We start from the raw sequence: 26,572 nt of genomic DNA, 5'->3' as shown, positions 1-26,572 counted from the left end.
AAAGAGAACGATAATGGAATAGTAGGCAGCAGGAAGAAATGCAAAGAACAGTTAACAGCAACTGAAATAAGTGCAAAGTAGTGAGGGGGAAGATGAACTGGTCATTCTGAAAAATGATGGTGAGTGGTGGAGGTGATGTTACTAACAATCAGATAAAACAGCACAGATAGAAGCCTGGAGAAAAATGAATCAGGAGAGACATAAAACCATATGTTGAGGATAAAAGATGGCAAATGGTGATGGAAATGAGAACAAAATCTTATACATATCACGAAGTGATACATATAATGTTGGAGAAATCAACAAGTACACTCATCTTCTCTTGTCCATATTTGTCTTGTCTCAAATAACATTTTATCTATTGATTTTTATTTTAAATTTGTTTTTATGAGCATAAATAGTCATAAACTGTAGTGCTTATAAAAACCACAAAGTCATCATTAGCCAGCAGGGTGATGACATGAGCAGCAGAATTTTCCTCAGGTTTTAATAAACACCATGGAAGGTCTCTGTACTTTGTTTTCACTCACAATTTGCTAAATGTTGTGGCCCAAAACTACTTGTGTAGATCAGATCATGGTTTGAGTTAAAAAGAACTCTTTCACAATCACATTGTCACGTCTTCGCTGGCAGATGTGTGGCGTGAGACAGGAAATGAGGGAATGAGACACATGAGACATGGAGACATGACTGACTGGGAGATGCACAAACATAGAGACAGGTGTGACTAGACATGAAACGTGTAACACATAGTAGCAGAAACCTAAAGACTAGAATTTAAGGATACACACATGGAGAACAATAAGGAGAACCAAAAACATGAATAACACTAAATCCAAAAATACAGATTAATCAATAAACATAAAACACTGGGTCACGGACCCAGTACCGTGACACACATGTTAGAAAGCAGCCTGGGGGACAAGTCCTTTCCACTTCACAGGACAGTATTGAAAAATACATGGTGCAACCATAAAATTTAGTTTCGAGTGAAATATTTTAGTGTCAAAGTGAGCTGTCGCAAAAAAACATGTTGTATTTTTAAAGTAAAATAAAAGCTTAAGATCATTATTCTTGTTTTAAATGGCAAAATATTTCACATTATTATAGTCTTATCCTTCAGTGAATTCAGAGTAATTTATTTTATAAAATGAGAGAAAGCTTTTCATGTTAAGTTTTCTGCCCTTGCAGTAATTGGATGTGTTAGTACACAGTTTGAGTGGAGCATATTATAAGACTATGCATCTAGTTCACAATTTTGCTTGTGTGCTAACAAAATCCTTAAATATACATTTAGCTAAACTTTGACTAGCGAGCTCCTATTTAAAGGTGGGGCCAGTGTAGTGTCTTCACCACACCCCTCATTGTACATGAGTTCATAGAATTATTGTAATATATGACTCACTGAGGTAAATACTTCTGTTGTTTGCTGGATAGTGGCAATCTTGGTCCATTTCCACTTCTGGAAGAGCTGTACCCGAGTGGGGTTGTGCAGTGTAGCAGATGGATGAGTACGGAAGAAAGTGGGGAAGCGCTGTCGGTTGGACAGAGCAGGAGAGCTGGAGCCATATGACAGCTAAGAGATGTAAAGACACAAAGAAATGCATTTAGTTTGATTATGAAACCCCCAAAGATCAGTTTATGATGCTTATATAATTTTTTTTAATGTTCTCTCTATATATTAAAAGGAAACTACTGTAAAAACTAGAGACTATTAATTTCTTTTCAATTGGGCAAAATTACAAATTCACCAGGGGAATTATTTCCCCTACTGTATACCTTCTTTGTAATAAAGGAACCACTTTTAGGCCTCCTGATTACTCTTTGTGAGATTAATTTGGATACATGACAGCATAACAATGAATGTAGATGTGTCAAATGCTTGAAACATGGCAGTTAATTTTTCAAAACAATTGTGTCTTTTAGTGAACTCACTTATCATAATGATGACAGAAATGTCACCATATACAATCCGAATTAAGCTTGAAAAGAGATACATTACTACGTGCTGCTGTCATAGTTTTCACAGTAAAGACATGAACATGGTCAGAAGTCATCGCAATAAAAGAAAGGAGTGCATTTCTAAAGGGGGGTTTAAAGTCAGTTCACCATTTCTATTTAAATCATGTTGGAGACAAGAATTTAAATGAGTGCATTTAGGACTGTGAGCCTACTGACATCCTAGAAAATAAAGAGCAAAGAGAGGCTGCAGAGCAGTGGCGGAGCGGGGGGGGTGGCTTACTGGGCTTAAGCCCGGGTTGTTTTTTCAGAAGCCCGGGGTCTTTTGGAGTGTAATTTTTTCATAGTTAGATGCCTGGCTGACAACTGTATAAAACAAAAACTACACACAATATTCGAAGCACATAGTGCACACTGTGGGAATTAACGACTGTGCGTAAATCTCCCCTAATATTGGTATGATCCGAGCTCAGACACTAATCAACTGAGTGAGGGGGCGGGGCAGCTGCTGCCTGCAAGTGCGCTGTTGGAGAAGCGCAGCCAGGCAGACAGAGGAGAGCTGAAGTTTGAGCAGGTACCAAAGCAAATCATTCGTACTGTACCAATAATGTAAATATGACGGTGTATCACAAAAGATTGATATCAAACTGATCATTTGACCCATGTTAAGTTACTTGCTCTTCAAGTGAATCAACAAATGGCGACATGAAAAGCTGAACAACAACACTGCTGTTTTTTTAGAGAGTCTTAGCTTACATGTGTGTTTATTTCATATTTTCAGTTGTTACCCTCCACGGCTAAATAAATCGGTTTCAGTAATGCACTGATATACAAGAATGGACATAAGGAGCTTCTTTCAAAGAAAAAACTCAGGTAGATGTTATTTTATATATTGTACTTTGTATGTTGTTCAGTATATTCCTATGCAAAACAAAAATTTCAACACACAGCAGTATATTGACAGTTGAAACCAGATATTTACATACACTTTATGGAAAACACAAGAACATCTTTTTACTGCACAACATCAGTTTAGAGTAAACTTGTTTTGTTTTGGATAAATAAATATTGAAATATCTTTTGAATTAGTTAAATGTCAGAATAAAGAGAGACAGAGCTTTCTATTTTTTTATCTCTTTCATCAAATTTAGGAGTACATATACACTAAGTTTATTGTTAATTAATAAGAAAACTCCAGACGATTCCATTCTGAGCTGAAGAAGCTTCTGATAGGTTAGTAGAGTCCATGTGAGTAAATTGGTGGCACAGCTGTGGATGTGGATATAAGGCAAAACACAGAGCCTGTTTCTTTGACATGGGAAAATCCAGAGATATCAACCAAAACACCTGGAAAAGAATTGTGGAGCTCCATAAGTGTGGCTCAGTTTGAATACAATTTGGTGCCATTTGCAATTAAGAAATACAGAAAGTTTCTCTCTTTACTCTTAAAGTTAACAAATATGTTTTTATATTTATCAATCTAAAAAAATAAACATTTAGTCTGATTTGATGTTACAATTAAAAAAGTGTTTTTATCTGAAGAGTCTGTAAATATCTGGTTTCAACTGTATATTTGATGATGTTGGTGTTTGGCTTGATTGTCAGCACAAAGAGGGAGAGAGAGGAGCAGAGAGAGAGAGAGGAGAATGAGGACAGAACAGAGGTGGAACAAGAGCAGGTGAGACACACATGTTAGTCAAATGGTTGTTTACCAAAAGTATCACCGTATCATAGGTCCTCATGTATCTCGTACCTAATGTTTCTTTTTAGGTTTGTTATTTTTCAAATTCTACATTTATTAAGTTATGCAGGCTTGTTTTCACAGCAAGGCTAAATAATTATATGAACCTTTCTGAATCTAAATAGTGGACTTCGGTAGAATTAAAAAATAAGTGTAGTGCAGGTTTTAGTGCTACTATCATCTAGTTCTGATTCTGGTTCTGTCTTGGTTAAGTCCTCAGTAGTCCTGATTTTGAACTGTTGTAGTCCTGTTTTAATTCCGAATCAGTTCTGGGTCTGGTTGAATTGGGGTTTAGCCCCGACTTTGTTCTTGCTGCTTAATTTAAAACCTATATGAAGTCCTGCTTTTTTGAACAAAACTCAAAACAGAGCCTATAACCCCCCGCCCCCATCCCACATGCATACTACCCTTTAGGGCTAAGCCCTGGGTGTATCAAATGTCTGCCTCCGCCTCTGCTGCAGAGATAAGCTAAAGAATTTATGAACCTCTAGTTCACAAAATGTGATATCTAAGATTTTCCTTTGAATACACATATTTTCAGGCAGTATATCACAAAGTGAACACTTCTTCCAGTTTTGGTGTAGGAAGTGGAGCAAAAGCTCTCGAGATGAAAATAGCAACGTGTATAAAAAATTAAGGAAACCGTCTGGAATTTTTAAAGATGTTTTTTTTTAATCAGTACACTTTACAACCAAATCTCCAAAAGCATGTGCTTTGCTCTCAGCTCAGACAGCCACATAGCTGTGTAGGTGATTTGTCTATTGGATGGCGTAAGACAAGTGTAAGATGACTCACTGTCATAATAACAATCATCATTTTCCAAAAACAATAAAAATAATAAACCTGTCATGGCCTGGGTCTAAGGACCCAGGGCTCATGTATCTTTTGTATATGTTTATTTTTCCGTATGTTGTGTTTTTGGTGGTTTTCGCTGCTTTTTTCCTCTTTCTTCCTGTGTGTGGTCATACGAGCTCCGGGATATTTTGGGTCGCTGAGAGGACTGCAACCCAGAAGTGTTCTCACACTGGAGGCTGCCACACCTGCCGCTTGTTAGCCTTCACCAGCTGCAGCTGATGGCCTCATCAAGAGAGTCCTATTTCAGAAGGTGGCAGAGCTCCAGTCAGTGTGGAATTATACTATGGCAAACCTGTAAAGTACCTCAGTTGATGAGTTTTTATGTGAACGACATCGCTACTGTGGGTTTCCTGCTAAGCTGTATGTGTTTTGTGTCACCAGGAGTCGGGAGCAAGAAGCGTCGTCATGAGGGGAAATCACGGAGCGGAATCGGGTTTTGGAGTTGTCACATTCTCACTGTTTATGGACACGTGCACTGTGTAGGATTCACAGAGGAATCGCCACGGGAGCCACAGTGCTTTATTTGTACATAGTTGTTTTTTCCACTCACTATAAATAAATCCACTGTCCTTCACTATAAGAGCGTTTGGGTCCAACTTTCCTCAACTCCACGGTCTGCCATCGCTGACCATGACATAATAATTCCGCTATAATGGGCCCAGCGGACTCAAATGTCGCCTCAGAGGAGAAGTTGCTCGCCCAGCTCTGGAGTTACTGCTAGAGCGTAACCCAGGCTGCAAATCAGCATCAGAGTCACATACTGGTAGTGTTTTTTTGATACTTTTCTGTCATCCACTACCTTTTCTGTGAGCTTTTTGGACATTAACAAACTAATTCAAATTGTAACCATGCTGAAGGCAAGCTCCAGCTTTGAGCTGTTTGGTTTGGGCAGTACGGGCAAGGAGGATGCAGCTGCCTCCCTGGGAGCCCTTGCTGCCTGTTTTTTTTCTTCATAGGCGGACAGTTTCCCTACCATTGCTTGCTGCTCACTTGTTGGACCCTCCACTGAAGGGAAGAAGGCTCCCTTGCCATTGCCAACCTACCCCATCTCCTCTCCCTCCTTGAACGTTTGTTGAGTCAGCAAACAAATGACCGGCAGTGCTAGTCACCACAGTGAGTAGACTGGACTCTGTCACAGAGGATAAAAATACAGATAATCAGGAGGGGACAGTTTCCATACACGCGGCCCCACCTTCTCGGAGGAGACGGTGCCCATGCCATCATCAAACCAAATCTCACCTCACTCCTGTGGCTTCAGAAGAATCAGCTGATTCTGGACCAGCAGTGCAAGGCGCCGCAGTGAGTAACTCAGACTCCACCATAGTTGTAACTCCATTTGCTATGAACAAGAAAATGAAGGATGTTTCTTCCCCGCTCACTAGCAATGCTAAGCCTGCTCAAAGTGGTGAGAGAGAGATTTTGGCTAACCTGTCCATCATGGGTTTCTCTGGGTCAGTGGGCCTGGAGACTATTAGTTCAGTGACTGTCAGCTCACTGTCAGTTCAATTTCAAGTTCAAATTTTATTCGCCACATGCAGTGGCAGGTTGCCCTGCAGTGGAATGAACCCGCCCCCGACCTTACACACACTACACAGACATCACATGGGGATACAAGTCAGAGAACGGTTGCATTACAGAAAAAAACACTAAAATGTACACTACAATGGGAAAGTACAAGAGGAAAAAAAGAGATCTCTACTCATGCTGGGCTATAGGAGGACAGCATGAGAACAAAAAACAAAAAAACTCCTCTGCACAGAAAGCACATAAATGTCCACAGTACAACATTATAGAGCACGTGACCAGCAACAGGGTTTGGTAGGGGGTGAGGAGTAATCCCAGGCAACACAGCAGCCATCCTTCCACTGCGCCGACTCTCCAGCGCGGGCCCAGACGGTTGCCAGGAGGTAACAAGCATCGAAGGCATTGGAAGGGGAGGGGGGATGTGTGAGTGCTTATCAGTGTAAGTGTATGTATGTGCGTGTCCATAGTTCAGCTGAGACAGTGTCCTTCGCTCTATCAGGTTAAGTAAACAGTCTACCAGCCAACCCAGGTGGCCTTGCACAGAGTGGGAAGAACAGTCAACACACAGTCGTTATCAGGGAGTTTTTGTTCGGCTCCAGCCTTCAGCCCACAGCTGGCGCCGAGGAAGTATCCGCATTATGATGTTGATGTTGTTGATTTTTCTTTTATGCGAGCAGCTCAGGAGAATTTCAAAGCTGTTCTTTAACACTCCGACACTGGTCTCTCAAACTCCCGTTGGAGAACCGCGAGCTTCCCCATGATGGTATCAAACTTCCGTTCCGTGGTGTTGTCATTCTTTTGCTCAGAGAGCCGATTCTGAGAACTCACAACTGCAGTGAGCTGTTCTGCGATGTAATCCAACTTTCGCTCAAAGGTGTCATTTTGAGCAGGCCTCTCCTTGATGTAACCCAGTATACGCTTGGAGGTGTTATTCTGAGTCTTCACGGCAGTTGTAAGCGTCTCCAAGGTCTTAACTATGCTGCTTTCAATGAGCCCGTTCTTAGAAGTCGCGCCTCGTCCCATCGTTTCAATCCCAGCGGACAGCCTTGGGGGGGTTTGAACAGCCGGTTCCGCTTTCTTAATTCTCCGATAAACCAGGGCCAAGCCAGCTCCGATCAGCAAGAACCCTGTTATCATGCTTCTGAATAGGTAGATATCTTCAGCGTCCTTGATGGACAGTCCCGCCAGGCACACGATCCTCCATTTATGCCACCCATCCATCGTGTATCTGTCAGGGAAAGTCCCTCCAGGGCACTCGAGCTCTCCCGAGCCCAGACTTCTCGTTGAGAAAAGGGTGTCAATAGCATTCAGAGACCAGTTGATCAAATCCATAATTCTTTTAGGTTTAGAGAACAGACTGTGAGAGAGTTTTCCAGGGAAAAGTAATACACACGAGACAAGACAAGGACACAAGAGGCTAAGCAGGGAAGATAAGGGGAAGGAGGAGGAGGAGAGGAGAAAAGTGCGACTGCCTTCGCCGAGAGCCAAACGAATTGGCCCTGTAGTTACTAATTGTGAAGCTGTTGTGAGTAACCAAGACATTTTGTCATTACCTGTTGAAACAGTGACTATTCATTCTGGGGAGGAGTGTTGTTCAGGGAGTGGTGGAAACTATTTTTCTTGTGCTCATTCTGAGCCTGGACTGTTTAAACTAGAGCCCATTAATAACAATGCTGTGGATTTTCAGACTGTTCGTGTGGCTGTTAACCAGACTGCTTTAAAGTTAGTAACTCAGCCGGGGTTGATTCTGAGGCTGAACATGGTTCTGGAACTGCCCCTGGACCTCTGGAGAGTTTGCAACCAGAACTTCCCACACTTCCACCTTCGTCCTTGGCAGGTAGATCAAGTAAGCTGATTCAGCGGACTGTGGACAGTGTAGCTTTTTTAGTGGACTTTGAAATTGCACATGCTGAATTAGGGCACTCTTATTTAGGGAACTCTGAGTTGTGGCCAGAACACTCAGAGCCGCCAGCTCAGCATGAAACTCAGCAATTAGCTCAGTCAGCCGCCCGGCCCGCAGCTTAGTCAGCCGCCCGGCCCGTAGCTCAGTCAGCCACTCAACCACCTGCTCAACTTCATCCACAAATGTCACTACAGTCAGAACCTCAGTTTCCTGTGTTGCCACGAGCTCAGTCTCTAGTGCAGTCTTCTGTTCCGTCATCAGTTCAGCTGTTAGCACAGCCTACTGTAGCTCAGTCAGCCGCCCGGCCTGTAGCTAAGCAGTTTGCAGTAACCACACCACCATCACTTCACCTGCCTATTGCTGCTGTATCACCGCCCAATCTACCACCAGTGGCTGCTACACTAACATCATCTCCACTGCCTGCAGCTGCCGTATCAACATCATCACCATCGGCTCGACCATCTGTAGCTGCGGCGCTGCCGGAGGGACCCGCTCTGCCCGAGCAGGAGGTCAGCGCGCCGGAGGGACCCGCTCAATCGGAGTTGGAGGTCAGCGCCCTGACTGGCCTGCACGTCCAGCACGGCCTGCACGTCCACGTCCAGCACAGCTTGCACGTCATAAACCACCTACTGTGCTTTGGCATTACTCATTGGAGCTGTTATGTGGTCGGCCGCCGGAATTGCAACGTCACCTCCGCCAGGTCCACGGCTGCCTACCTGAACAGTTTCGATGCCACTGGATCCGTGGTCAGCCATCAGAGCTACTTCGAGGCTGTCATCAGACCCCTGGCCGCCCACCAGAGCTGCCATGTTGCCTCCACCAGACCCGTGGTTGGCTGCCTGAACTGTTCTGCCACTGTTGCCGTCCATTGGTTCGGTCACCAGAATAGCTTTGTCGCCACCGCCTGGACTGTGGTTGGCTGTTATGTGGCCATCGCAGGGATTGCAATTGGACCTACGGACTGGTTGAACTTTTGGACTGATTGAGGTTGTTTTTGTTTAGTTTGGGGAATGGTTATTGTACATGACTTTTCCTTGCAGTGGAAATGTTGACCATTTCTATATTAGATTGTTTCCTGGCATTTTTAGTATAACACATCTAAAATTACAAACTTTAAACAAGCATTTTGGCTTTGAGTGTTGAAATCATTTGTTGAATTTAATTAGATTTACTTTGAAAAGTAACATTCTTGCTAATATTCTATTAAAGAAATAGTTGCCTCTTTGTTTTCATAAATGGTTATGACTGTTAGTGACTGTCTCTCAACCTAAGAGGACATGTTTTTCTGCAACTCCAAAAAAACTGAAGACAGCGACTGAATGCTGGTGCTGTAAAGGCCTGGCTGTCATGGTCCTGGGCCATGTGGGCCCAGTATTCTTAGTTCCTTGTATTTTTGTATTTCGTTCCTTATTTAGGCCATGTTTTCTGAGTTGCCCTGTTGTGTTGTTCCCTAAGTGTTTTCCCTTCATGGCTTTTACCCCCTGTGTGCCCCTCTGTGTATCTGTGAGCCCTCGTCTCTCCTTATGTTTTATTCCATGTTTCCCCTGCCCATTATGTCTAAGTTCTCCCCGTGCTCTCTCTCCCCCCTGTGTGCCCTCTATGTATTTATGAGCCCTCGTCTCCCTTTGTGGTTGTTTCATGTTTCCCCAGCCCGTTATGTCTGTGTTTTCCCCGTGCTCTCTCTCCTCCTGTCTGAACCTCTGTGCCTGTACATGTCATGTTCAGTTCACCCCGCCCTGTCTCGTTATGATTATCAGTGTCACCTGTGTTCCCCGTGTGTGCCCACTTTCCTCGTTTACCCTCTGTGTATTTCTGTCTGAGTCTCCCTCTGTTCGGCGTCGCGTTCTCCCTCATGTTGTGTGTAATTCTCCCCGTGGTTCGGTTCCTTGTACAGCTCATGCTTTAGTTTTCCCAGTTTTAGGTTATTTTGTATTACTTCTCGTGGCCAGCAATAAAGCTGTGTTTTTTGAGTTTATCCCCGTGTCTGTGAGTCTGCATCTTAGGTCCTTCTCCTGCCTGCCACACAGCAAACCATGACACTGGCAGAGCCAGCATAGGGTGATATCCCTGTGTTCTGGACTTCACATTGGCAATGACTCAAATAAAATGCTCTTCTATTTATAAAAACAAAAGTCCTTATACTTAGAATCATGCTAGTTTTTGCAGTTACCTTTGAATCTCTGAAAATGGGGGACTATGACAGACATAGTCCCCCATTTTCAGAGATTCTAACCTGTTACATGAATACTTAATGTTAAACTTCTAGAATCAAAGCTAAGAGAGGCAAAGTTAAAAAAAATGTCTAAAAACTTGCAGACCTACATAAGTGTACACACATGGAATCCTACTTTAATGTCTTAAGGCTTCACTGAAAAACCCTGAGTCTGTGTGTGCCAGTGTGTTTAGTCACCACCTGCCATACTTGACACCATAATTCACACCTTGTGTTATGGCCTGCAGGTTTTGTTTGGATTTCATAATTAAATTAAATTAAATTACATTTAAAAAAATGTATTCAGTTTAGGGTTAGAATTCCAATTTATCTCTCTGTTGTTGTTAGGCTACATTTTGATTCCTGTTAGTTTCCATGAGTATTTCCTAGTTTAGATGTTATGGAGTTTTTATTTTTTGTGTTTTTCTTGTACTTTGGAGTTTAGTGTTATTGTTTATTTGCTTAATGGTTTATTTGCCCTCAGTTTTGTTAGGTTTTGATCATTCAGTCCTTCACATTTTGAGTCTTTAGTTCCTGTTGTACTTTAGTTCTAGTCTGTGTTTATGACATTCACTTAGTCCCCACAATGTTTCCCTTTATCTCATCCTTAAGTGCCAGTCCCCTCTGTCAAGTTCAGTTTTAGTTGTATTTTATTTTGGTGGACAATTACCTATATTGTCCAGTAATTTTACTTCTGGGCCCCATAACTTGTCTAGATTTGGTTCAATTGTCTCTTGTTACCCTTTCTGGGGCTTGTACTTAGAAGAAGAATTTAATCTTATCCCGGTAACTTAAGAATTAAAATGACTTGCTACTATGAAGGTGGGTCACTTTTTACTGAGGAATATCAGTATGATTAACTTACTGCTCCAGAGCAGCCTCATGACTTCTTGGTGCAGTTGCCGAGGAGATCACTACCACAGACACATGTGTCGCACAACTATTCCCCAGTTGACCATGGGCACATCCTGACACCTCAGCCCCTCCAGCTGACCAGACTCCCCAGCATGGCACGTGGTATTATCAGCAGGAAGATAATAATCAGCTCAGACGAGAGGTTCAGACTTTGCTTGGTGATCTCTCTCTCTCTCCAGTCCTCAGCCCCTCAGTCGTCTTCAGCTCCCCAACCTTCAGCACTAGGCTCAAGTACCCAGGACCAGTCTCCTCATCCTGACCATGCCTCCAGGCCCTACCTACACACTGTACGTTCCTTTCACATACCAGAGGATGACTGTTACGTCCCCACATGAAAGCTAGGTGAAGAGGGTGGGGGACAGTAACAGTTTGATCCGGGTTGAAATGAAAAGGACGCTAGGCAGAGGTGTTTAACACAAAATAAATCTTTATTATAATCAATTAACCCAATAATCATATAAACAATAACAACAGAAAGAGACAGCAACACTGCTTTAATGATAAATCAGCCAAAGAGATGGTGACCACTTCAAGAAAGAAAACAACTATAAGGTTCAACAGAAAAAGACAGCAACGCTGCTACTAGAAGTAACCAGGCAGGCCAAACCAAATAATGGAGGCCGCCGTCACTTAAGGAAAACCACTGCTCAGTTAAGAGCTACTCACAAAGAGCCATGCACAGTGGGGCTGGTCACACACAGCAGGCCTTTTCCACACCTAGACCAGTATCACACACTGACCAGCACAGAGGAAAACCACCAGAACTCACACCTAGCACTCAAAGCGGAGACACCAGAGAAAGCCACCCTCCCACATCCAGCCCATCCCCAGCTTATATAACCTCAGAGAGGCGATTGCTGACTGGGCCTAGTTGGTTAGGCATAGCCTGCCAAAACTGCCAAGACCTTTTTGATGGGTCGAAAACACTGAATGGGGTTGGCTCAAGTCCCTCAAAATAGTGTCCAAAGTGACAGCCAGGTGTTTTTTGAGCCATCACATATGGAGAACCCAGCGAATAGCTAGAAGGCCTTTCCGAAACACTTTTCAGACGCTTCTTCGCTAGGTCATGGTGACAGGTATGCTGGTTAGCCAGAGGTGCAGGTTTGAATGTTTGTGTCGTACACAATGTGTCACACTGTAGGTCATCTGGACCCGAAAGACGGTCAACAGGTGGCGGATTACAATTAGTCGATCTCTGACAGTGACCAAATGACACCACCGAGCAATTATGCTCCAGTTGTCGCCTAGGATTGGCAACTTTGTCCGTTTGTGAACCACAGTTCACTCTTTTGAAAGCAGATCGATTTTGCTTTGAGTTGGCTTTTGAACAGTGAGCAATCAGGTGGCCAGGTTTGTGGCAAAAGAAACAGAGCTTTATTCTGGATCTTGAAACCATGCCTGCATTAGCATTGTTAGCGGCACACTCCTAGCCCTCAAGACTGACTGTTTCTGTTTGTAGGTCTTACAATTTACTACTAAATGGCTAGACTTGAAACAGAAAAAACACTTTCGTTTTGCCTTGGGATGGGACACAAGTACCTCACTCTTTGGGTATTGTGCAGCTGGCATATCACTAACCTTCACTGAGGCATCGCGTCGGCCATGCTTAATGACACTGGTTTTATGGATGAGGGCAAACTCATCAGCCAGTGTTACAGTCTGCTGTAATGAGGAAACCTTCTGTTCACTGAGGTATACTGCAATCCTCTCGGAGATGCAGTTCTTAAATTCCTCCACCAGCATTAATTCACGCATCGATGCCAGGTCAGTAGCTTTGCTGGACATACACCACCGGTCAAAGAGGACACTCTTTTCCCTTGCAAAATCCAGGAAGGATTGACCCTGCACCCTTTTCAACCCCCAAAATCGCTGCCTATAAGCCTCAGGGACTAGTTCGTAGGCTAACAGGATAGCACTTTTCAGTTTGTCGTAATCCAAACTGCACTCAGCGGACAACGAGGAACAAACTTCCTGTGCCTTGCCCACCAACTTGCACTGCAGCAGGATGGCCCATGCATCCCGCGGCCAACGCAAGGCTGTCGCTATCCGCTCAAATGATTCAAAAGAAGTCTCCACCTCAGTGTCACAAAATACAGGGACCAGACGACTATTCCTTCCCACATCAAACTGTACCTCTGTCTGTGACAGCAAAGCCGCCACAGGAGGGGAGGAGGCCTGCTGGAGTTCCAGCTGTCGCAGCTTGACCTTAGTTTCCACCTCCACCTTCTTCAGCTCAACCTCCCTAGCCCTAGCCAGTTCCGTGTCCAAACGCCTAAGCTCTAACTCCCTTTTCAGCTGGAACTCTCTCTCACGCTCCTCCTTTTCCAGCTGGAGACGAGCCAGACAGACTTTGAGCCTAGCATCCTGCTTAGAACCCTCTGTTGACTGGGTGGAGAGCGGCTCAAAACGGGGCAGCGTCATTGGCCCGCCCTCGGGTAGCCCCTGGCCCACAGGTGTAGACACTGACGGTTCTACGACCTGGCTTGGAACATGAGGTGCTGCACTTGGTCCAGTCGGACCGGGTGTGCTCGGGGGTTCTTGCATTACAACCACCCTCTTCTCCAACAACCCAGACACCAGAGCGGCCTTCAGCTTCGCTTTGCGTAGACCAGCGGAGACACTGATCCCGTAACATGTTGCCACCTCATGCAGATCTCTCTTCCTACAAACATCCAGCAGGGCAAGCGACGGCTTTGCCTTAAACCCAGCAATATCAAACGTGTCCATGAAACGCAAAACACAGACGAACCACTAAAGGGCCACACAACACCTTCACTACACAACCAAAAACAGATGAAATAAAATGTGTTGTGTCAAGTTAACCATTAACTAAAATTCTACCCACACTCCCCCCAGTCCTACCTACTCAGAATTTAGCCTGACCTAGCTTCTGGAGTGTGCCAGGCTCGAGTCCACTTTAAAGGCAAATCATCAAGTGCCAAATGCACCGAAAAGCCTACCCCAACAGAGAATTAATCCCCACCCGGGTTTGCTCCGAAAATAACAAAGGCAAAACAAAAAACGAGTGTCCGAAGGAAGAGCAAACGCTCAGCTAGACACTCCCCTGTGCTAGCCGGGGAGAGCAGCAGCTAGTCAAATGACACTCACACAACACACAAACACCTGTTCAAACTCGTACTCAACTCAATTCCTTTCATTCCTATCCCGGACGAGCCCCCACTTTGTTACGTCCCCACATGAAAGCTAGGTGAAGAGGGTGGGGGACAGTAACAGTTGGATCCAGGTTGAAATGAAAAGGACGCTAGGCAGAGGTGTTTAACACAAAATAAATCTTTATTATAATTAACCCAATAATCATATAGACAGTAACAACAGAAAGAGACAGCAAGGTCAACCCAAAGAGATGGTGACCACTTCAAGAAAGAAAACAACTATAAGGCTTCAACAGAAAAAGACAGCAACGCTGCTACTAGAAGTAACCAGGCAGGCCAAACCAAATAATGGAGGCCGCCGTCACTTAAGGAAAACCACTGCTCAGTTAAGAGCTACTCACAAAGAGCCATGCACAGTGGGGCTGGTCACACACAGCAGGCCTTTTCCACACCTAGACCAGTATCACACACTGACCAGCACAGAGGAAAACCACCAGAACTCACACCTAGCACTCAAAGCGGAGACACCAGAGAAAACCACCCTCCCACATCCAGCCCATCCCCAGCTTATACAGTGGGGCAAAAAAGTATTTAGTCAGCCACCGATTGTGCAAGTTCCCCCACCTAAAATGATGACAGAGGTCAGTAATTTGCACCAGAGGTACACTTCAACTGTGAGAGGCAGAATGTGAAAAAAAAATCCATGAATCCACATGGTAGGATTTGTAAAGAATTTATTCGTAAATCAGGATGGAAAATAAGTATTTGGTCACCTCAAACATGGAAAATCTCTGGCTCTCACAGACCTGTAACGTCTTCTGTAAGAAGCTTTTCTGTCCCCCACTCGTTACCTGTATGAATGGCACCTGTTTGAACTCATCATCTGTATAAAAGACACCTGTCCACAGCCTCAAACAGTCAGACTCCAAACTCCGCCATGGCCAAGACCAAAGAGCTTTCGAAGGACACCAGGAAAAGTATTGTAGACCTACACCAGACTGGGAAGATTGAATCTACAATAGGCAAGCAGCTTGGTGTGAAAAAATCAACTGTGGGAGCAATCATCAGAAAATGGAAGACATACAAGACCACTGATAATCTCCCTCGATCTGGGGCTCCACGCAAGATCTCATCCCGTGGGGTCAAAATGATCATGAGAACGGTGAGCAAAGATCCCAGAACCACACGGGGGGACCTGGTGAATGACCTGCAGAGAGCTGGGACCAAAGTAACAAAGGTCACCATCAGTAACACACTACAACGGCAGGGAATCAAATCCCGCAGTGCCAGACGTGTTCCGCTGCTGAAGCCAGTGCATGTCCAGGCCCGTCTGAAGTTTGCCAGAGAGCACATGGATGATACAGCAGAGGATTGGGAGAATGTCATGTGGTCAGATGAAACCAAAGTAGAACTTTTTGGTATAAACTCCACTCGTCGTGTTTGGAGGAAGAAGAATACTGAGTTGCATCCCAAGAACACCATACCTACTGTGAAGCATGGGGGTGGAAACATCATGCTATGGGGCTGTTTTTCTGCCAAGGGGACAGGACGACTGATCCGTGTTAAGGACAGAATGAATGGGGCCATGTATCGTGAGATTTTGAGCCAAAACCTCCTTCCATCAGTGAGAACTTTGAAGATGAAACGAGGCTGGGTCTTCCAACATGACAATGATCCAAAACACACCGCACGGGCAACAAAGGAGTGGCTCCGTAAGAAGCATTTGAAAGTCCTGGAGTGGCCTAGCCAGTCTCCAGACCTCAACCCCATAGAAAATCTGTGGCGGGAGTTGAAAGTCCGTGTTGCTCGGCGACAGCCCCAAAACATCACTGCTCTCGAGAAGATCTGCATGGAGGAATGGGCCAAAATACCAGCTACTGTGTGTGCAAACCTGGTAAAGACCTATAGTAAACGTTTGACCTCTGTTATTGCCAACAAAGGTTATGTTACAAAGTATTGAGTTGTATTTTTGTTATTGACCAAATACTTATTTTCCACCCTGATTTACAAATACATCCTTTACAAATCCTACCATGTGGATTCATGGATTTTTTTTTCACATTCTGTCTCTCACAGTTGAAGTGTACCTCTGGTGCAAATTACTGACCTCTGTCATCATTTTAGGTGGGGGAACTTGCACAATCGGTGGCTGACTAAATACTTTTTTGCCCCACTGTATAACCTCAGAGAGGTGATTGCTGACTGGGCCCAGGTTGTAAATGAGGCCAATGAGCAGGTACTGCGTCCTGGGGAGAGAGAAGAATAAGAGAGAGACAGAGGGGTGGAGCAAGAGAGGAGGAAGCGGAGAAAAACACCACGCCCACACAAGGGCAGTATCAGAAGGCCCACCTCAGATGTGGTATTGTCAGCAGGAAGATAATAATCAGCTCAGACGAGAGGTTCAGACTTTGCTTGGTGATCTCTCTCTCTCTCCAGTCCTCAGCCACTCAGTCGTCTTCAGCTCCCCAACCTTCAGCACTAGGCTCAAGTACCCAGGACCAGTCTCCTCATCCTGACCATGCCTCCAGGCCCTACCTACACACTGTACGTTCCTTTCACATACCAGAGGATGACATACAGAATTTACCTTGGCCAGAGGCACCACTTCCACTTGATCCTCAGAGTGATGAGCCATTCCCCCTCCTACCACCTCCATGTCAGAGATTCCTGCTAGTGCAGCAGCCTCAGTTCCTTTCAGATGTACGTCACCTTATCAGTACAGCCAACTTCCTGTGACTGAACAGGTCAGGAAAATTAACGTGAAGGACGAGTATGGCCCTGGAGCATGCTTGAAGAGACAGGTCACCCCTGAATATGCAGAGCCATACACCTTTCAGCGCCAACAACCAGAAAGCTTCCAGGAGATGACTGGGGACCCACCTCATTGGCCGCCAATTGATTCCAAAGACTGGAGGAAATATGGTCAGCACGAACCTCTACTGAGTACAGAGACCGTGTTCCGGGGATCAACACCACACATTTCATACTTCACGTCTGATGACCCCAGCCAGTTCGCTTGTTTGCGAATGGCCCTTGACTATATCCTGCGTCATGATGCGACTGAACGTTTAAAGTACCAGATCCTAGTCGATCACCTCAAGTTGGAAGACGTCCTCCTGATTGCAGATTCCTACAGCAATAGCTGCTACACATACAGACAGACCATGTCGTCTCTGATAGAGCTGTATGGTCAACCTCAAACTTGCCCTGCAGCAGATCACTGACGTGTTGTCTGAGTCTCCTGTACGGAGTGGTGACAGCCGAGCACTCCGTCTTTTTGCCCTGAAAGTAAGGGCTCTCGTGGGAATGTTGGAAATCTTGGGAAAGAGGGGAGAGCAGAACTGAAATGTGGGTCACACGTCACCAGACTGCTGTCCAAACTGCCACACAATCATTCAAGATCATGATGTGTATTTCCATCATCCTCAGCAACCTTGAGAGCCACGTGTGGATCGTGGGAAGGGTGCCAGACCCATGAGGTTAATGCATCGCGATCCACTAGCTCTGACAATCTCCTCCAGAGCTTTGCATCATTTCCCGAAGCCCAGCAACTGGTCAACAAAATCCAGCAGTTGCTACTCACTGGTGGCTTTGAATTACGACAGTGGGCTTCCAACTACCCAGAACTCATCAGTCATATGCCACCTGGATCAGTCTCGGAAAACAGTGAACTGTGGTTTTCCCCCAATGGAACTGATGTACCAGAGCAGACTCTGGGCCTGAAATGGCATTGCCAGTCTGACAAGCTAAGATATCAGATACGGCACACCGAGCAGTTGGTGGAGCCCACAATCATCTATTGGGTTCTGGCCAAGCAGTATGATCCGCTTGGCCCATCATTCCTTACACCACTCGGGCCAAAATCCCGGTCCAGCACCTCTGGAGAAAAAGGAGAGACTGGGATGATCCGAATCTGCCAGTTGACCTGTTGCAGCTGTGGCATGCATGGGAAAGTGAATTGATTCAGCTCCCTGATGTCTCCCTGTCACATTGTCACGTGCAGCCGGAGACAGACCTATCCCTTTGCAAGCAAAGCATCCACATCTTTTCCGATGCATCTGAGAAGGCATATGGAGCTGTGGTATCCCCTCAGACAGAAGATCAAATAGGGGGAATCCAGGTAGCCTTCCTAGCCGTCCGATATCGAGTTGCTCCCGTCCGTCAACAGTCCATTCCTAGGTTGGAGCTCTGTGCTGCTCATGTGGGAGCCCAGCTTGCTGCTGTTCTCAAGAGGGAACTCACCCTTCATATCTCCATGCCACAGGTTGTCTACCCAGAAACAGAAATCTTGAGCCGTCGTAGGTGGAGGCAGTGCCAAGCCTTGGCAGATCAATTCTGGATCCACTACATTTGGAATTATCTACCTTCACTCCAGACGTGGCACAACTGGCAACACGAAAGAGATCAGTTGACTGTTGGCACTATCGTTCTCATTGTGGACCAGCAGCTCCCTCGTGCCCTGTGGCTCGTTGGGAAGGTCATCCAAGTCATCCCTGGAGCAGATGGCAGGGTTTGGACTGCTCAGATACAGGTGGGAAACAAGGCATATATACGATCAGTGGCTCAACTCATCAGACTTCCAGCTCTTCCACCAGAGTCTACTGGCTGACCTTCCTAAGTGAAGTGCACCTTTGCTCCGCAAAGTTGGGGGCGGCTGTACAAAAGGCCAGTCAGTCAGCTGTGCTGACAAACAGAGCCACTCTGCTGAGTAAATATACAGGGAGTGCAGAATTATTAGGCAAGTTGTATTTTTGAGGAATAATTTTATTATTGAACAACAACCATGTTCTCAATGAACCCAAAAAACTACTTCCAAAAAAATGTTTTTGGAAGTAGTTTTTAGTTTGTTTTTAGTTTTAGCTATTTTAGGGGGATATCAGTGTGCGCAGGTGACTATTACTGTGCATAATTATTAGGCAACTTAACAAAAAACAAATATATACCCATTTCAATTATTTATTTTTACCAGTGACACCAATATAACATCTCCACATTCACAAATATATATTTCTGACATTCAAAAACAAAACAAAAACAAATCAGCGACCAATATAGCCACCTTTCTTTGCAAGGACACTCAAAAGCCTGCCATCCATGGATTCTGTCAGTGTTTTGATCTGTTCACCTTCAACATTGCGTGCAGCAGCAACCACAGCCTCCCAGACACTGTTCACAGAGGTGTACTGTTTTCCCTCCTTGTAAATCTCACATTTGATGATGGTCCACAGGTTCTCAATGGGGTTCAGATCAGGTGAACAAGGTGGCCATGTCATTAGTTTTTCTTCTTTTATACCCTTTCTTGCCAGCCACGCTGTGGAGTACTTGGACGCGTGTGATGGAGCATTGTCCTGCATGAAAATCATGTATCTCTCGGAAGTGACGGACAAGGTAAGCGACTCATGTTGTAACTGACGTCAGACGCCGGAGATTTTGGCGGAAAATTAAAGCAAATGGTAGTTTAGATTTGAACAAATTCATTTAAGCTTCAGTATTACCAAATACACTTATCAATTGTCTTATAACTAACACTATTTGTCTAAATAATCTCCAACACCCTGGAGAACAACGAGGAGAGTTTAGAGAATTTAAATGCTTGCGAGAATCCCTGGAGCCAGCAGCAGGTGGAAACGCTTGCGGCTGAAAATGCCACGCTAAGGGAGTCGGTGAAATGTCTCACAGATAATGTTACCCAGCTCAATAGAGAAAATAAAAAAATAAAAGAAACAGTTATCGATCTACAAGCTCGTAGCATGCGTGATAATCTGGTATTTTCTGGTATTCCAGAAGCCGCTGGAGAGGACGCGGAGACCACGGTAAAAAGCTTCATCAAAACCCACCTGAAGCTGCCGGAGGACACTGTGAAGAACATCGTCTTCGATTGGGTACATCGCCTCGGCCCCATTCGGGCTACGGCCGGGAGACCACGTCCTATCGTGGCCAAATTCGGCCACTTCAAACAAAAGCAACATGTGAAAAGCCGCGGCAGGGAATTAAAAGGAACGGACTTCAGCGTGAACGACCAGTTCCCCAAAGAGATCTTGGAACGACGCAGGGTCCTCTTCCCAATCCGACGCGGCTTTATCCAGAAGGGCTCCCGCGCTGTCATCGCTGTGGACCGGCTGTACGTGGACGGACAGCTCCACTGCGACCCCAACATCACTCCGTGGCTGTATTAACCTCACACCAGATAAGAATCAGCTACACCATTTCCCTATCCACTCACACTAACTTGCATTAACATCTGTTTAACTTACCAGTATCAAATCGCATCTTAAAGTGTGATTTCATAGCAGAATTAACACCGTCACTCTCCGTCAGTGATTTAATTGGAATGTTTACGTTTTGTTTGTTTTTTGTTTTTTTCTTCTCGTTTTTTTTTTTTTTTTTTCCTCCTCTCTTTTCCCCCTCTTGGATTTATGCTGCTCACCCCTGTCCTTGGTTTCTTTCTTTATTCCTTTCACTGCCTCGATCACCTGCTTCGACACTCATCCGCAAACATCCTTTATTTCGACACATTCGCACCATGCGCTCAACGGCAGCACGTTTACTTCAGTCCGACAGCGCACACAGTCGTTTAGGATACACACACTTAAGCCAAGCCTACTCATATTAGTAACTATGCATACACAAAGTCAGACTCAGGGAGCATCTCGCCACACATTTTTTCTCTCTCTCCTTCTCTTTATTTATGAACAAGTGACGTATTCTCTCCACCTGTCTAAGCGACGCACACAGCATACATCCCTAGTTATACACAAAAATCCATGGGTACACGTGAGGTTCATTACATGGAATATAAATGGAGCTGGCTCCAGAGTAAAGAGGTTAAAAATATTTAACCAACTCAAAAAACTACAGGCAGATCTTGTCCTTTTACAAGAGACCCACAGACCTCTTAGAGGTTCGAATGAACTTAAAACACCTGAGTTTCCTAATGTGTTCTCAGCTTGTTATAATTCTAGACAAAGGGGAGTAGCAATTTTAATACATAAAAATATTAATTTCACAGTACTCGATACAGTTATAGATCCAGAGGGCAGATTCTTAATCATTAAACTATCTATACTTGATAAAAAGCTATGTATTGCAAGTGTATATGGTCCAAATGTTGATGATCCCTCATTCTTTCACGGTTTTTTCAGTGCACTCTCTGAACACTTAGATGGCACACTTGTTCTTGGAGGCGACCTCAACCTTGGACTAAATGAAGACATGGATAGGCTCAATACAGCGGGAACTCAGCGTAATTGGCAGTCCACAAATATAATCAAACAGTATATGAGCGACTTTGGTCTTTGCGATGCATGGCGCTCCCTTCACCCCACCAGTAAGGAATATACTTTTTTCTCACATGTCCATCACTCCTACTCTCGTCTGGATTATTTTTTGGTCAGCAGCTCACTGCTGAACGACATTTCAGACACTGAGATTCACCCTATAGCTGTCAGCGATCATGGTCCTGTATCTTTAACACTAATGCACAAGAATAATACTACGCCAAGAAAAAACTGGAGATTTAATATATCACTACTTAAAGATGAAGACTTTATTAAATATTTTAAAAAAGAGTGGACATCATATTTGGACTATAATGACACTCCCGAAACATCAGCTTCTGTTCTATGGGAAGCAGGGAAAGCTGTGATGAGAGGTAAAATAATTTCTTTCTCATCACATAAAAAGAAAAAAGAAAACAAAAATATTCAGGAATTAGAAAAAAACATCAAATCACTAGAAGAAGCCTACGCGTCCCACCAAGATCAGGAAACATTGAACAAAATACGCAAAACAAAACTAGAATTAAATGAGATAATTGATAAGAAAACAAAATTCTTAGTACAAAGACTACGCCTACAAAATTATGAACATGGTAATAAATCCGGTCAATTTCTAGCAAACCAGCTAAAAATAAATAAAGAAAAAACAACTACAGGTGCTGTTCAAGATTCATCTGGGAACACAATATATGATCCAATACAAATAAACAACATTTTCAGGGATTTCTATAAAACGTTGTATTCACCACAAATAAACCCATCTAAAAAAGAAATTGATCAGTTTTTGGACAACATAACTCTTCCAAAATTATTGGACACTCAAGCAATGGCAGTGGATTCACCACTGACACCAGGTGAACTCCAGGAAGCCCTGATAAGTATGCCCAATAATAAGGCTCCAGGTCCAGACGGCTTTCCTGCAGAATTCTACAAAGAATTCTGGTCGATTCTAGCACCAGTTTTCTACAGAACGTTGTTGGAAATTAAAGAAAAGGGCAGACTTCCATCAAATATGAATTCTGCAAACATTAATCTCCTGCTAAAACCAGGCAAAGACCCTGTATATCCCTCAAGCTATCGTCCAATATCCCTTATAAATGTAGACCTTAAAATAATCTGCAAAGCTCTCTCAAAGAGACTGGAGAAAATAACCCCCCTCTTAATTCATCCTGACCAAACTGGTTTCATAAAAGGTAGGCACTCATCAACAAATACACGTAGACTACTTAATTTGATAGACTACTCATACAGTAAAAACCTAGAAACTACAATATTCTCTTTAGATGCAGAAAAAGCATTTGACAGAGTTAACTGGAAATTTCTATTTGCAACTTTACACAAATTTGGTTTTGGATCCTCTTTCATAAACTGGTTAAAAATATTATATAATTCCCCAACAGCTTGTGTCAAAACAAATGACCAAACATCCTCCACCTTCTGTCTGCTGAGGGGCACCAGGCAGGGATGCCCACTCTCCCCTTCACTGTTTGCAATTTTTATCGAACCACTAGCAGCAGCAATTAGACAGAATTCAGTAATTAAGGGCATAAAATGCAAGAACGTGGAACATAAAATCAGCCTTTATGCGGATGATGTGTTACTCTTTCTCCAAAATTCACAAACCAATATCTCTGGGGTGATTGAATTGATAAACTCTTTTGCAAGAATATCAGATTACTCAATTAACTGGTCAAAATCTACAGTTCTACCGATTAATTGCTCCCTCCATAATTCCTCTTCTACACCACTGCAATCAGGAAATATAAAATATTTAGGTATTAATGTTTCTCCCAAGCTTGCAGATCTAACTAAATTAAACCATATCCCACTTTTAAAGAAGGTAGAAGATGATCTGGCTAGATGGAATTGTCTACCCATATCACTCATGGGAAGGGTTGCCGCTATAAAAATGATGGTCTTACCAAAAATAAATTATTTATTCTCAATGATCCCAACTAAACCGCCACAAGATTGGTTCAGATCTCTAGATTCATGTATGTCCAAATTCCTTTGGAAAAATAAACCCCCACGTATAAGCTTAAAAACACTACAAAAGACCAAGGATAAAGGAGGACTAGAACTGCCTAACTTTCAGCACTACTTCTTAGCCAACAGGCTTCAGTTTATCTCAGGATGGCTAAAACATACCCTCTTAGATGAACCTTGGCTAGATGTAGAACAAGCACTCTGCAATAATCTAGAGATCTGAGACCTACCATTTATCAGCTCAAACATCCAACGACATGAATGCTTTAAAAGCGTCAACATCAGCTCTTCTCTGACAGCATGGTGAGAGTTTCTAAAATTGACGGAGTTTTCATTAATCCCATGCAAACGTACACCTATCTGGAGCAACCCTGACATATTACAAAACAATAATATGATAAACTTTTCAGATTGGAGTGGTAAAGGAATCAAATATTTAGAACATATACTAGAAGGAACAGAATTTATTTCATTTGACGGACTAGTTACACAATATGGGATCAACAAGAAAAGATTTTTAGAATATCAACAAATTAAATCCATAGTAAAAAAGAAATTTAAACCGGGTCAAGTTGAACTACAAACACCACCAAGTGTGGTTCAATTTCTTACTCTTAAAACCCCCAAATTACTATCCAAAATATACAGAATGCTTTCTAAAACAGATGAATCAATATCACTTCCTATTGCAAAATGGGAAGCGGATTTATCAGTTAACTTAGACCTAAACTTCTGGTCTCAGATTTGCTTAAAAACCTTTCATCTAATTAGAAATCCCAGTCTTCAATTAATTCAATACAAAATATTACATAGAGTGCACTATACAGGTCATCGGATGTTCAAGATGGGCTTTACGTCTACCAACAACTGCTCACACTGCCAAACCAATTCACCGGACAATTATATCCACGCTCTTTGGTTCTGTCCACCAGTTCAGAAGTTTTGGCGCGAGATATGTGAAGACTTATCGAAGTGTCTGAAATGTAACATTCCAACTTCCCCCTTAGTGTGTTTGTTGGGCAGCTTAGATAATGTCACTTCAGAAAAGAATATCGCCCATATGGTTTTCACTGCCCTATGCATAGCCAAGAAAACAGTCCTCATGAACTGGAAAAATAAAAATAATCTTAATTCTAACCAATATAGAAATTATCTATTAGATTACATTAGTCTTGATACAGCCTCTGCCACCACATCAGATCAATTGCTCTGGGCTCCTTTGATCAGCTCCATCACCTAGTGGGGGTGGGGGGTCATAGTTTGGTCCCGCCTTCACTGTTGTGATTGGTGTGGGGGTAGGGACAGGCTTAGGGCGTCGGGGGGTTCCCCGGAGGCATCTTCCTTGGGGGGCTCAACCCGGGGTAGCGGTCATGTCCGGTTAGGGGCTCTGTTGGCTCTCAGGTGACTGTTTCCTCGCGGCTGCGTGCAGCGGGGCTAGGGGAGGGTCTGTGCTGACGGACGTGGGTTACTGACCTGGTAGCCTGGCTGCCCCTGGGTGGGTCCGGGATGGGCGTGAGGTTCTGGGGGCACTCCGTCTCTGGGCCCCCTTTCCCTGGCTAGGAGGAGGAGTTGGCCGTCCGATTGCGGTCTGGAGTGTGGGGCCTCCCTGCTGCTGCGGAGTCGGGGCGGTCTGCCTCCCCCCACCGCAGGGAAAAGGGTAACACCACCTGGGTCTGGGTGCAGTTCCCTCTTCCAGGGGCAAGGGTACCTAGACCCGGTTTGTAGAGTACGCTTGGGGAGTGTGATCGTGTGTACAGCGTCTCTTTATGTCTGTCTCCACGTTGGTTGAGTGTGGAGTAAGTGCATATGAGAGCATGAGGGTGGGAATGGATGTTTGTATATGTGTGTGCCTGTATTTCTGTGTCTATATGTCAGGTTGGGTGTCAGGCACCACCTCTCTGGGGACATCTTAGGCCCTCCAAGGTTTGGAGGCCTATCTCCCCCTACCACCACTAGACTAGATGTCTGGAGTTTTGATCTCCTCCATACCTGCTTCATGCCCTGGAGGACGGGGCTGTGGCCCCCCCACACCCTCTAGCAGATTATTACATGAAGGAACCTTTTAAAAACAAACAAAAAACAAGCGCGTCCATGCTCACAGGTGTACACACGGGTGATCACACCCACAAACTACACCCTTTTTGGCTCCTACCTCAAAGCAGACTGTGTTCTGTTGATCTTATGTGCTGCACAATAATGTTTAATATTTAGTATTTACTGTCATATTTCCATATATCATAATGATGTTGTTTATTCTGTTACTCTTGTTCTCTTCTGCTTGTTTTCTTTTTTCTTTCTCAGCAGGTGATCCAGGTGATTGATATATGCTTTTTTTTTTCTTTTTTTTCTGCTCATTCTGTTGGTTTTTGTCTTTTGCCCTTCTCCGTCGTCCCTCTTCTCAGCTGTTTCTCTTTCCCTCTTTCTTTCTCCCCTTCTTTCCCCCAGTCAAGTCTGTCCCGTATTCAGTAAGTGAAAAGAAAATAAACAAAAAAAAAAGAAAATAAAAAGAAAATCATGTTTTTCTTGAAGGATGCAGACTTCTTCCTGTACCACTGCTTGAAGGTGTCTTCCAGAAACTGGCAGTAGGACTGGGAGTTGAGCTTGACTCCATCCTCAACCCGAAAAGGCCCCACAAGCTCATCTTTGATGATTAGGGATGGGTATCGAAAACCAGTTCTTGTTGAGAACTGGTTCCCACTGTTTCAATTCCTTGGAATCGTTTGCCACTTTTAAAAACGATTCCCTTATCGATTCCAGTCGCCCCGAATGACGTCATCACGTTGAGTAGCGTCTTTTACCCAGTAGGAAACACGGCGCCTGAGCGGCACAAACGCTCAAAAGTTTGGTTACACTTTATGAGAAAGGATGACAACAGGGCAACGTGCAATACTTGCAAAGTAGAGATTTCATCAAAGGGAGGAAACACTACGAATATGCAAAAGCATTTGCTCAAAAAACACGCGATTGCTTTCAACGAATGTCGTGTTTTTGATCCGCTCCGGACTAGCGAAGCTCAACCCAGCAGCAGCGGTAGCGTTTCCACGTCCTCTCCCGTTAATACTGCAGGTAACTAATCAATTAGCATTG

The 26,572-nt window shown here is 44.1% G+C and overlaps 2 protein-coding genes across 5 annotated transcripts in view; one reads left to right on the top strand and one right to left on the bottom strand.

Moving 5' to 3' along the window:
• gabbr1b (gamma-aminobutyric acid (GABA) B receptor, 1b) overlaps positions 1 to 26,572 on the bottom strand; it is a 113,433-nt gene that overhangs the window by 60,653 nt on the left and 26,208 nt on the right. For all 3 annotated transcript variants that reach the window (XM_026155859.1, XM_026155857.1, XM_026155858.1), the window contains one exon: positions 1,406 to 1,576. In XM_026155859.1, coding sequence (XP_026011644.1) covers positions 1,406 to 1,576 — 171 coding nt within the window. The remainder of the gene's footprint in view (positions 1 to 1,405; positions 1,577 to 26,572) is intronic.
• LOC113014379 (uncharacterized) lies at positions 4,122 to 9,371 on the top strand. Of its 2 annotated transcripts, XM_026155861.1 has the most exons (3): positions 4,122 to 4,849; positions 4,937 to 5,854; positions 7,767 to 9,371. In XM_026155861.1, exon 3 carries the CDS (start codon positions 8,165 to 8,167, stop codon positions 8,966 to 8,968), a length of 804 nt encoding a protein of 267 aa, XP_026011646.1. In that variant the 5' UTR covers positions 4,122 to 4,849; positions 4,937 to 5,854; positions 7,767 to 8,164; the 3' UTR covers positions 8,969 to 9,371. The 2 variants fall into 2 exon arrangements, with proteins under 2 accessions (XP_026011646.1, XP_026011645.1); XM_026155860.1 differs by having other exon boundaries at positions 4,122 to 5,854.

The sequence above is a fragment of the Astatotilapia calliptera genome, chromosome 22 (assembly GCF_900246225.1).
Source record: "Astatotilapia calliptera chromosome 22, fAstCal1.2, whole genome shotgun sequence".
NCBI lineage: Eukaryota > Metazoa > Chordata > Actinopteri > Cichliformes > Cichlidae > Astatotilapia > Astatotilapia calliptera.
This window is presented reverse-complemented; position numbering and strand designations above follow the sequence as displayed.

Coding starts and splice junctions, on each gene's coding strand:
- LOC113014379 (XM_026155861.1), top strand. CDS start 8,165: ATGTCACTACAGTCAGAACCTCAGTTTCCTGTGTTGCCACGAGCTCAG.